Here is a 13,470-nt window from a genome sequence, read left to right on the forward strand (position 1 = left end):
AAACCCAGTACTTACACTGGGGCATTTTTGAAGAATTCAGTACTCATACAGGTAAGCCTAGCACTCATGCTAGTGTCTGGCTGACCGATCAGTTAGCCTCTCAGGATCAGTCTTTTGCACTGACCCTTCATCAAAAATCAGAGCTCTAAATCCAATGTCGATCTTCGGGTCATTCAAGTCTCAAATTCAAGCCTTCATGTTACAATCTTTCCTCGATTTTCCTTAAAATATGTCAGTCTTCTTCTATCCATTCTCATCAACTCTCCTTTGAAGATTCGAGTTTTCGACTCGAACTTCCAACTCTTTCCTTTGAGATTCGAGCCTTGACTCGAATTTTTTAGTTCTCCTTCGAAGGTTTGGGTTTTTACTCAAGTCTTCTGTTCCTTCACAAATCTGAACCTTTCCAGTTTTCCCTTGAAATTCGGGCCCTGGCCCGAACTTTCCAACTTTTCTTCAAAAAATTGAGTTTTAAATGTTCTTGCCTTCAGTAAATAAACCTTCAAAATTTTGATTTGAGCCCTGACTCGAACCTTCCTGCTTCCTTTCGAAAATTTGAGTTTTGTCTCGAGTTTTCTTGCCTTCAATAAATGAACTTTCAAGTTTTTCCTTTGAGATTCGAGCCCTGACTCGAACCTTCATACTTTCCTTCGAAAATTTGAGTTTTTGTCTCAAGTTTTCTTGCCTTCAATAAATGAACTTTCAAGTTTTCCTTTGAGATTCGAGCTCTAACTCGAACCTTCCGGCTGTCCTTCGAAAATTTGAGTTTTATCTTGAGTTTTCTTGCCTTCAATATATGAATTTTCAAGTTTTCCCTTGAGATTCGAGCCCCGACTCAAACCTCCCAGTTTTCCTTTGAAAATTCGAGTTTTAAACTCGAATTTCCCTGTTTTCCTTGTAGAATTCAAGTCCTTATTCGGATACTTTTTCAAAGGCTTACCTTCAAAACCCAGTTTTATGCCGAACTTGCCTTCAGAGCTTTAAATTTACATTTACCTTCAGAATTCAGCCTCATGTTGGATTCTTCCCCAGAATCCCACTGATATTATCAAAATTCGATGTTAAGCAAAGGTTTCGTCATCAAGGATTTCAGGAATATCTTGCCAAATTGCCATAAAATAGTTGTTGATCTCAAACTTTTATTACATAAAGAATTTCCTCAAATCTTCTTAAGTATTCTTTCCAAAAGGGTGAAGCTTCTGTGAAGAAAGGCTCAAACTCCAAATTTTCTGTTGGTCAACCAAGAGGATGAAGAAAAAAATCTTCGACATGACCGGTAAAGGAAATATTCAATGATGCTGAAGAGCCATAAATGAGCTGATATTGATCATAGCTATGGCACATTCTTAAAGATTATTTTTTGGCATTAAGACAGTGGAAATATCATGGGCAGTCAGAAAAGAACCTACCCAATTCATGTCTCCTCAAGTCAGCTAAGCTGCAAATCAAATATCCGCAAAGGGGATCTCTTAATTGTCGTCAAGATGAAGGCGAATTAAGCGAGTGGACCCCAGGGGCCAAAGAAGATTTGAAACATCTCCAAGATGACGGAGTTTGTGACGGATCCTTCCAGGGAAAGTTCAGATCACCGTCGAGATGAAGGCAGATGTGATGGACCTACCGACAAACCCCAAAAGATATTTGATTCCAGCTATCATCTAAATACATTTGAGTCAATACCATCATATATAATCCCTGAGATAAAAGAAGGATCGAAACATCTCCAAGATGAAGGAGTTTATGACGTACCCTTCCCTGAAAAAGAGAGAAAAGTCAGGACATCTCCAAAATGAAGGATGATGTAAAAGCCCAGGAAACCCCCATGACTCAAAAGAGTGCAAAAAGATCATCATGGGAAAATGCCCAGGATATCAAACTGCCCAAACTGCAAAGAATCTTCTTCATCTATGTGAAATTCTTCTATCAATATCTTCTCATTTAATTACTTTTATGAAGCTAAGAATATTTCCTCTCCTTTCATATCAAGGAAATTGATAGCATCTTTGAAGAAGACCAACAACTAAATTTAACTTTGATCCTGGATTCTATAGAGTTAACCTAGTTGGGGGTAATACTCTAGGTGGAAAAGGGAACATCTTCCAAAAAGTGCTTACCTTAAAATTACCTTGAAGCAACTGAAAATTTTATCATTTTGGCAAAATTTTCCAGCTTTCCTGATAAAGAAATAAGAACTTGACATCTGTTTTGATACATCTTGGTGTTGCCTTCCTCGTCTTTCGCTTTGTCGAGAGACTCACCTTCTCCTTGATAAAAGGATTGCCTTCCCCGTCTTTCGGTTTGTCGAGAGATTTTCCTTCTCCTCGATAAGAGGATCGCCTTCTCCGTCTTTCGCTTTGTTGAAAGACTCGCCTTCTCCTTGATAAAAGGATTGCCTTCCCCGTCTTTCGCTTTGTCGAGAGACTCGCCTTCTCCTTGATAAAAGGATTGCCTTCCCCGTCTTTCGCTTTGTCGAGAGACTCGCCTTCTCCTTGATAAAAGGATTGTTTTCCTCGTCTTTCGCTTTGTCGAGAGACTTGCCTTCTCCTTGATAAAAGGATTGCCTTCTCCATCTTTCGCTTTGTCGAAAGACTCGCCTTCTCCTTGATAAAAGGATTGCCTTCCCCGTCTTTCGGTTTGTCGAGAGATTTGCCTTCTCCTCGATAAGAGGATCGCCTTCTCCGTCTTTCGCTCTGTCGAAAGACTTGCCTTCTCCTTAATAAAAGGATCGCCTTCCCTGTCTTTTTACGTTGTCAAAAGATTTGCCTTTCTCCTTGATTAAATGATCGCCTTCCTCGTCTTTCGCTTTGTCGAGAGACTTGCCTTCTCCTTGTTAAAAGGATTGCCTTCTTCATATTTCACATCTTACATTCTCCTTACCTAAAGGATTGCCTTCTTCATATTTTACATTTTACATTTTACATCCTCCTTGTTAAAAGGATTGCCTTCTTCATATTTCACATCTTACATTCTCCTTACCTAAAGGATTGCCTTCTTCATATCTTACATTTTACATTCTCTATGTTAAAAGGATTGCCTTCTTCATATTTCACATCTTACATTCTCCTTACCTAAAGGATTGCCTTCTTCATATCTTACATTTTGCATTCTCCTTGTTAAAAGGATTGCCTTCTTCATGTTTCACGTTTGCCTTCTCCTGTCAAAAGGATTTGCCCTCCTTCATCCTTCACTTTTTCAAAAGATTCGCCTCCTGTTACCTTATTCATCATCCATTTTTGTCTCACATCTCCTTACTTTCCATTTCTCACATTTTTCGGAAGAGTTACCCCATTCAGTTGAAGTATCTCTCATGTCCCATCACGGTTTCAAGAAATCCGTGTGGTCGGTTCCCACTCAGGTTAAGGGTCAAAACCTGTACTCCCTGCGAGAGGTCATTAAATTCAAAAGTTTTTTCAGTCTCAGCGATGAGACGCCCAGGTTCATCCATTTTTCAAGCTTTAGGGAACCTCATTTCCTTCCTCCTTTCGCAAACCCCTTTCGGATTTGTTCGTCCAAACTCCGAAGGTCCCGTCACGGTCTCTTCACTCGAGGATTCCATATGGTCGTCCCCTTTAGGTTAAGGGTTAAGCCTGAACCTCGCCCCTCGAGGTATCTTCCTTTTTTAGGCTTGGGTTAAACCTGAGTCTCGTTTCGACGAGGTGTTTCCTTCCAAGTCCCATCACGGTTCTTCCCATCAAAGAATCCATGCTTTGTATATCCATCCAGGACAAGATCTTGCTTGAGCTTCATCTCACAAAGCCTTCTCTCATAAATGTCCCATCAAGGTCCTCATATATTTCTTTCCACATCCAGATTATCTTGACATATCTCTGTCCCATCCAGATTAAGGGCTAAGCCTGAGTCATTTCCAAAAGCTGATCTCGCCTCATTCATGAGACTTGATCGAAACCCTTTCATCATCTCAGGATCTTCACCCAAAGTCCCATCACGATTTCCTCATTTCTGTCTATTCAGTCATATCATTTTTCGAGGATTTCGTCTTCCCCAAGCCATTCAAGGATAAAGTTTTAAATCTGAGAAACATGTCTTTTAAATCAAATTCTTCCACACCTAGTTCAGATCTGCTGACTGGGGCATTTTTCAAAATTTGGAGTGTTTTCTTTGCCACTAAGCTCGGCTTTCAACCGGCTTAGTAGCAAAGAGGGGCATCTGTGAACACCCCAAATTTTTCAAAATCTTTTAAATATTCCCTTCTTGCCCCTAAATTCATTTTTTTAGCAAATATGTCATTTTTAAATATAAATTCCAGTTCATTTCTCAAGTTTTATTGAAATTAAATTCATGTCATATGTTTAAATTGATTTCGGATCTGGATCCATTATCCAGATCCAAATCTGAGTCGCCTTGTTTAAATTTTAAATTAAAATTATAGAAAATACCAAAAATAGTTTTCAAATAGCTCGGACAGTCCATCCGACATCCGTTTGGATCTATCATGTTATATTTCTCGATTCAAGTATCAAAACTCGAATATCTTCTCAAAACCTGGGTCCAAACCCATTCTTCTGAAGAAATTTCTCCGAAATGGTTTGAAATTCTCAGAAAAATACGTTTGTAAATATTTCTCAGAAAAATACAAAAAAAATAGTGTTTAATCTTAGTTTTCTCGTAAAATCTTAGACTTTCATTCCAAAAATACAAAAAAATGAAATATAACACAAAAATCAAAAAAATGGGAAAAAAATAATAAAGAAAAGCAAATGGTTTTTAAGCTTGAAAGAGTTGAACTTTGCTAAAAACCTCTTTCAAAACCCCTTTTTTGAAAACCAAAAACCACTTTTTAGAAAAAAACTGAAAAGGAGACCCCTCTTGGGAATTTGGAAAAAATTGCAACGGCCACTCCCGTTCGCACCCTCCATCGCCTCTCTCCCGATTGATGACCTTCCATCCTCAACTGCTTCATCTTCTGGAGGATTCGAGCCTCTCTTTAAGAAGAGACCTCCAAGCCTCTACGAAGGGATCCATTTTCTCACCCTTCCATGGCACATTCTCAGTCCACCGCTTCTTCACCCCAACATCTTCTTCATCCATTATCGACCCCTCCATCTTCTTCTTCTTAATCTGTCTCCTACCTCTCCACCGATCATCTGTTCTTATTCTTCATACCTTCTTATTTCCTTGGATTTCCTCATTTTGATGGGAGCCGACTGATCTTCGTAGGAATCAACTTCATCCAGAGAGAAAGAGCCTCCCTCTCTTTTCAATCCCTACAATAACCAGGTAAGTAACCTTTCCCTTTTTTATTCTTTTAGAAATCCCCTTTCCTCTTATGGTATCGCCTTGTTTTCTTTGGATTTTCATTTTCTTTCTCCTGTTTTCATTTCTTTATATAGCATAATGGTGGGATCGACCTGCCTGTAGCAGGATCGATCCACCTGTTGTTGCTACATCAATGGAGTAATCTGACTCCAATACTTGCTCTGTTCTTTCCTTTTAAAATTTCTTTATGTTAAGGTAATATTAATTGATTTAGCATTTTTTTTCTTAGAATTTCTGTTGATATTATCAATTTCTCATTTCTTTACCCTATTTCGACTTTTTTTTTTTAGTTTCCTATTTATTCTGACGATTCGTTTATACTCGAATTCCTGTTTTGATAAGGCCTGATGATCATTCTCTTCCTTTTGTCATAAACTCGTTAGTGTATCTTCATTATCTGTCGTCGATATTGTAAACACATAGTTAAGTTTCTGGAAGAGCTTCTCGTTCGTTTCATGACATTTTCATTTTCTTTTTGTTCTATTGTTGGTTATTCCTGTTTGACTTCTGTTTCAAATTTTATCTATAATCTCAATCTACTTGATTCTTGTTCGATCCCTGTTTCGGATCACATTTCGTTTCCTATTTTGGAATTAGTTCCTTCTTGCTCTTACTACTGCTTTGATTTAGCTTTGATTACTGGTTGTTGATCTTTCATTTATTTCCTATTTATTTCCTTTACAACTTTATACCCCTTTATTCTTCTCCAGCATACTGTGTAGATCACAAATCCTGTTTTAAAAATCATTTTATTTTCTTGTTACGTATTGTCTTGATCTTTCAGCCTTATACCCAACATTCCTGATTCATTACTTTTGTTTCGTTGGATGCTCTTTATTTCTGTTATTATTTGTGAACATAGTATACCTGACTCTCATTTTCCCCATCCTATGTGATCTCGAATTTTCTTTTTGATAGGTTTTAGGCTACTGCAGCAGCTTCGTTTTGATTTCCAGTTTTATCAGATATGATTCGTCATCACTTTTATATCACTAGCGATTTAAATCTATCCTGTTGTGGCTACGCATTCATCTTATTAATACACTCAATACACTTAATCTTATTTGGGGCGCCTCTTTCAGGACATTGCTTGGTTTGTTGGATGTTCTGCAATTTTTTTTTTGGTATAATCCACAGCTACCGCAGTGTTATTAACCTTCCAACATCAGATTTACTGCTAGTCTGGGTTCTCCTGGAGCTCATAGCTAAAACCAGTGTTGTTGGTTTTTCTGTAATTAACCATAAACCTAAAGAAGTTCGGTATGCATACTTGGGGAAGAACACATGGTACGTACTGGAGAGACCTTAACAGCGGGATGATGGGCAGGTTTGACTCGAAGTTCTGGTCGACGGGAGATCAAGCAAAAGGTTTGATATCTTGAAATTGGAGGGTTGATATTGGTGTTTGATATATTGCAAACTCCCATTTAGTTTACTGCAAAACATCATATCAAGATTTGTTATGATCTGCCATAAAACCTTATTTGCAGTAAAGGTCTGCTAACCTCTTTGCTTTTGTTGTAAGATAAGGTTCCAGTATAGCATAAAAAAAAAGAGATTTTGATTTGCCCTAATAGCCGATCGGGCCTACCATGTGAACAGTACTACTTGTGAGCCTCATCGCCCGGGCGTATGTCGCCAACCTATGAAGGCTCTTGAAGAGATGCTAATGTCCATCAAGATTGTCCAACTCAAGCAAGCAGGAGCAGGAGATGAGGCGTCAGCAGGACAATCTGAAGAAGTGGGTCATTACAAATTTGTTTTGACCCAATAACAAGCTGCTGAAGGTATATGGACATGTATTATCTCTCATGTTGATGCTAAACCGGAAGCCTGTAGAATTATGAAATGAACCATGGGGTAATGTGGCTATGGATATAGAGGTAACAATCACAAAACTCATCGTTTGTGGAATTTGTGTATGAAAATCTGTGACTCGAACCAATATCTACTAATGGTTCACTGATTGGAAGCACCAAGAGTTCAAAATAAATGTTTCATGACTATTCTTTTAGACACATTCTGAAAGTATATGCATCTTTCATTCTTCCTTGCTGACATTTTGCAATAATCTGTGTATATTGAAGATCAGTTGGGAGAATAATCCATCATGTGAAGATGAAGTATAAGCTATGACAAATCTCAGTTTTTCAGGTACATCTTCTTTGACAGGTAATTACTTAGGGATCAAGGTATGTGATCTACATGTATAGGAGCTATACAATTGATTTCAATGTTGAAAAAGCAGATTCAGCAGCTTCGTCTTGTTAAGCAGAAACCTGATCTATTCACCATTCTTGTTCAAGGAATCCCATATTGCAGTGGGCACAAGGATTGTGGGCGTTCTGTAGACCATTTTTTTATTTATCATCCCCATCACATATTCTCATTTGCCGTACAGCAACCCTTGGTTGCTTTCATCTCATCCCCTTGCTACCTCCACCACTGACTCCTATGTCTATGAGAGTGAAATGGTAGTTGGAGCTGCTGTCAAGCATAGCAGTCTCTAACCTTTCAAGCATTATGCATGTAGCAGTACCATTACAGCTGCAATGCATCTCCAACTATGGTTGTACCCACCCTTCCGTCACCTAAGTGTTGACAGCCACAACATAGTGTTGCTGTAAACACTTACAGTAAAATATATTTTTCATGTTGTTGTAAGCATACCTCCTTTTATTACCTCAGCAGCACTTTACTGCATCAATTTCCCATCTCCAATATTCATTTGGTCATAACCACTTATGTTGTCCTATCAACACCACATCCTCACAGCCCTGTGTAATAGCCCAAATTCCACTAACGTGTGGTTACATGCACAGCACCATAAAACTCATACCCTATTACATCTACACAACACATATATGTCATGCATACACCCTTGCATCCCTTTGTTTACAGCGATGCTGAAGCTCCAATTCACCACTATCGCCATGTTCAGCCATTTACCAGCACCACCCTGCAACATCTCTCCACCCACGACTCACCTGCCATTTCCTTGTTGGCTGCCCATTGGCACCTCAACTTATCATTTGATCACTGTTATAGGTGTTAATTTGCAGGAAGCTGTCCCACCACCTGCAATCTGTAGGAATCATTGTTTCATAAATAAGGGATGGATTGACATCTTGTTGCCACCAATCTATCTATTCATGGATATACTAACCTGATTTTTTTTAGTGTATTATATGTATTTTCTCATATAGGAGTTCATTAGTTTAAGCATCCATTTATTCATAGTCTTATTTAGTTTGACATATTCAGTTCAAGATGGTTGCCCATAGACATTTTTTTTATTTTTTTAGAATTGGCATAACCATTTGCGTTCGCATTTCCAACCTAATTTACTCCATTTTTCTTATATTTTTGCTTTGTGATAACTTTGTTTTACAGGGAATATGTGGAGAATCTCATTACTTGGAATTGTACGATCAACTATATATGATTGTAATAGTTAGATTTTAATGAAAACTTACATTTCTTGTTTTAGATTAGAATGAATAAGCATTGTGAATATCATGAATTGCTTATTTTCCATGCTTTTTGCCTTCATCTTCCAAAAATCTCACAAATGGGAACACGAATGTTACGTGCACCATTTCGTAAGAGGTAAATTAATCCTAAGTTGATGATTTACATCAATGGCCATAGTCAGGATGTAAACAAAACTTAGGATTTTTATCTTTTACAAAATAACACTGGATCCACACTGGATCCATTTTCAAAATTCATCATATTTTCCTTAAAATATCTTCTTCTTTTATTAGAATTTAACTTAAAATTAATTCAAAATATATACCAATGGCCATAGTCAGGGTATATTGAGAGTTAATTTCATTTTAAATTCTATAAAAGCACAAAATGTGTCTTATTCTTCACCTGAATTTAAATATAGATTATTATATAATACATTCAATGGCCATAGTCAGGGATGTATTATATCTTCAAATCTTATTCTAATTCAGCTCAAGAATAAGATAGCTTTTCAAAACCTAATTTCAAAAATTTAAATTCATTCATCATTTAGGATAGAATTGCATCATATTTTCAAAATCCCTTTTTCAAAAACTCCAAGTGATGTAAATATCTTCCTCAAATCTATCTTCGAATTCTTATCATTTTTAAATTCAATTTCATTTTCAATCTCAAAGTTCAATTTAACTTTGAGATTTCAAATCCATTTTATATTCAGATTCAAAACAGATTTCAAAAAAATCAAATTCGATTTTGAAATTCTAAATTCATTCAAAACTCCAATCCAATCTCCAAATTCAATTTAAACTTTGAGATTCTTGATTCATCTTCTAAAATTCAAGGTCTAATTTGACTTTGAAATTCATCTGTATATTCAAAGATTCAATTTCTAAAATTCATTTTCCAAGTTCAAATTTAACTTGGAAGTTCTTGATTTATCTTCTGAATTTAACTCCAAATCCATTTTAGGATCCAGGATTCAAACTCTCATATTGGATCTCGGACTTCAGATCCAATTCCTCTTTAGGATCCAGAGTCCAATTCCACTTTTGGATCTCAGACTTCAGATCCAATTTCCCTATAGGATCCAGAATCCAATTCCATATTTGGATCTTAGATTCCAGATCCAATTCCATTTTTAGGATCCAGAACCCCACTCTACATTGGATCTCAGAATCTAGATCCAATTCTATTTTAGGATCCAGAGCCCAACTCTACATTGGATCTCAGAACCTAGGTCCAATTCTATTTCAGGATCCAGAATCCAATGCCATTTTTTATCTCAGATTTCAGATCCAAAATCCATTTTAGGATCCAGAACCCAGTTCTACCTTGGATCTCAGACTTCAGATCCAAAATTCTCTTTAGGATCCAGAATTCAATTCCATCCTGGATCTCAAAATTTTACATCCAAATTCTATTTCAAATCCCAGATCCAGTTCCATCTCAGATATCAGATCAAGATTCCATTTCAAATCTAAATTCATCTTCTATTCTCAAAAGCCAATATTATTTCTCAAGTCTGAATTCAAAATTCAAATTCCTGCATTGAATTCAAGATCGACTCTTGAAAATCAATTCTAAATTCAAAAGGTTCATTATGACTTTGAAAGTCTCAATTCTAAATTCCTCTTTCCACAGATTTATCCCTCCTAAATCCAAGTCCAAAATTCAAAGTCCATTTCAGACTTTAAAGTTTCCTTTTATCTCACCTTCAAATCATTCTTTTCTCAAAATCAAGATTTATTCTTCTAAACTCTGATTTACTTCAAAGACTTAGAACTTCTCTGATCTATCTCAAGTTCTAAGTCAGATTTAATCATTTCTTCACTCCCTTACCAAGTTCATCTCAGAATACTTGGAAATTTCTAAATCAATTTTCAAAAGAGAATGCATCCTTGCATCGCACAAGCATGATTCTTTGTGCATTTAGAGTTAGAATAAATTCTTAGATTATATTTAGGCAAAGCAAAAGGCATAGATTCGATCCTTGGTTCGATTACCCCTGGTAAAGGCGCCAGGAACGGTCGAACCTCGTACCGACGAGCGAATCCCGTTTCTCCATTTTCCCGCAATATTTTAAAAAACGGAGGTGAGTTAAATTTCTAAATATTTTCAAATAAAGGTCAAGTGAGACCGCGCAAAATAGTTCCTCTTCTCTCTCTTTCTTTCTTTCTTTTCTCTTCTCTCTTTCTTTTCTTTCTTTTATTCTTCTCCCTTCAAAAGGGAGGAGAATAGAGGTTGAAAAAGGAAAAGAGAAGGAAGAGAGAGAAACCATAAAAAGAGGAAAAATTTTGCGAGGATCACAGATGGTCATAGACTTGGATCTAGTAGCCTTAGAATTGGATTCTCTGTTGTCTTGATTATCTTTTAATGTAGGTTTTACTTCTATAGCTGGAGATCCCACCAAGGAGAACGATTATGAGTTTGATCAAGAATTGGATAGTGATACCCAATCCTCAAACAAATAATCTTAATCCTGATCTTATACATTGTCATCCAAAAATGCAAAAAAAAATAAAAATTAAAAATCCCAAAAAATTGTATTTGTCTTTGTTCAAAGATAACACTACTTTCTTCCCATTCCAAAACTTCTTTGTGTCCACGAATGGAATCCCAAAATCTTTGTTAAACCCCCTCTTTTTGTTGATGCATCGTTGTCTTATTCAAAATCTTAAAAAATTTAGATATTTCAAAAATCCAAAAAATCAAAATTTCCTAAAATCTAACATTGATTCTCCTATAGAGCATACTGAACTTGAGATTGAGCATGATCATAAGGATAGTCTAGACCAAGAGCATTGCATGAATGAGGAAGTGTCTACTGAAGACATCACTGAGCTTCTTGAGTTTAAGAAAAAATTTGAAAGGCAAGAAAGCCCTTCTCCAGTGGTTAGGGAGAAAAGTCTAGAAGTCAACTTAGGAACCTCAGAGAACCCTCAAGTCATTAGGATAGGAACCTCACTAAGACCAAAAGAGTATCAAAACTTAATCAAATTCCTAACCTAGTATAAGGATGTGTTTGCATGGTCATACCTAGGCATATTGGGTCTGGATCTGAAAATTGTTGAACACGGCCTTATTCTATACCCAAATTTCAAACTTATCAAGAAAAAACATAAGAAAATTGTTCAAAAGGTAGAACTCTAAGTCAAAGCCAATCTTGAAGATGTGCTTAAAGTAGGTTTGATCTGAGCCATAGATTACCTAGAATGGTTAGCCAATATTGTTGCTACCCTAAAATCCAATGAAAAAGTTAGAGTATGCATCGACTTTAGGGAACTCAACAAGGCTACACCCAAGGATGACTGCCCTCTACCCAATATTGACCTCATCATAGATAGTATTGCCAGACATGAAATATTCTTATTCATGGATGGCTATTCAGGGTATAACCAGATCAAGCTAGTTGTAGCTGACCAACCCAAAACCTCCTTTACCACACCCTATGGTATCTTTTGCTATATTGTCATACCTTTCGGTCTTAAAAATACTAGGGTAATATATGAAAGAGCTATGGTTATTAGAAATGCACATGAGTCGAGCTTGGCATGTTCAATCTCAGCTTCCCCAAAGTTCTGAATATATAGGCTCAGCTCGAGCCTGAACCCTTACTATTCAGGCTTGGCTCGTGCCGAGTTTCTAGCTTAACCAAGCCCGACTCATTTAGCTTGCCCAGATATGAAAATAGGTAGTCAGGAATAACGTATCAGTTATCATCGATTTAGATTTCTTAGAAAATATTTTTATAAAAACTCTTCTTGAGACTATAAAACCTTTGAAATCTCATTGTTTTAGATTTAGTCATATTCAATATGGATTAACACGTGAATAACATCATCAATAATCAAGTTATGACTGAATCTAATACGAACCAATGAAGAAACCCTATTTAGGCATGTTTTTCAAAATCATTTTTATAAAAAACTCATGATTCATCATCTTCTAATCCAAATAATGATTTTTTTCAAAAAAAACATGTATAATAGATTTAGACATGTAAATATGTTGATGAAAATAAAAATAACTCAGACATGCATGCTTAATGTATGTAAAAAATATCTACTACGTAAATCTTACTTGAAAATCGATAGATCTTTAAGACAATGAGAAAATCAAGTAGTCTAATCTCTACACCACCACAACCACCGAAGTTTTGCAGGTTTAATGGCTGCTGGAGAAGTTTTAAGAAGAAGGAAGAAGGAGGAATAAGAAGATGAAAAAAGAGGAAGGTAGAGGATTCTAATGAGAATGAGAGAGAGGAAGAACTGACCTTGTTAATCCTCCTCATGAGGGGCTCTATTTATAGATGGGCTTAGGTAAGAGTCCCATCTTTAATACAAGAGGTCAATATTTATTAATCTTTTTAATTAATAAAATAATAAAATTATGGGTCTTAATTTATTAAATTTAGAAATTAATTAAGCTATGGAAAAAAAGTGACAACTTTTTACCCTAGCTTGGGCTCCACTCACATAGTAACCATCTAGGAGGCCTACAGACCTAAAGACTCAATAGAATTTGATGTTTAAATAGTTAATTTGATAGCCCTTAAAACATAGATTATCGTGGTGGTTTTAGATTTAATTGTATACACACAAATTGATAAAAAAATTTAGTCGATGTCAAAAAATATTAATTTTTGATGTACAATTAGGCATGAACTTTGGTCAATGATAAAACACTCAAATCAACACCAATTTGAGCATATAGATAGTCAAT

At 36.2% G+C, this 13,470-nt stretch overlaps 1 protein-coding gene across 1 annotated transcript in view; it reads left to right on the forward strand.

The window, feature by feature from the left end:
- LOC149828560 (uncharacterized) overlaps nt 1–11,219 on the forward strand; it is a 44,272-nt gene extending 33,053 nt beyond the window's left edge. The window contains exons 7-9 of the mRNA XM_090017085.1: nt 6,412–6,561; nt 7,676–7,776; nt 11,128–11,219. Of these exons, the coding sequence (XP_089873211.1) occupies nt 6,412–6,561; nt 7,676–7,776; nt 11,128–11,219 (343 nt within the window). The remainder of the gene's footprint in view (nt 1–6,411; nt 6,562–7,675; nt 7,777–11,127) is intronic.
- The last annotated feature ends 2,251 nt before the right edge of the window (nt 11,220–13,470 follow it).

Source organism: Nuphar pumila, chromosome 9 (assembly GCF_984573655.1).
Source record: "Nuphar pumila chromosome 9, dmNupPumi1.hap1.1, whole genome shotgun sequence".
NCBI lineage: Eukaryota > Viridiplantae > Streptophyta > Magnoliopsida > Nymphaeales > Nymphaeaceae > Nuphar > Nuphar pumila.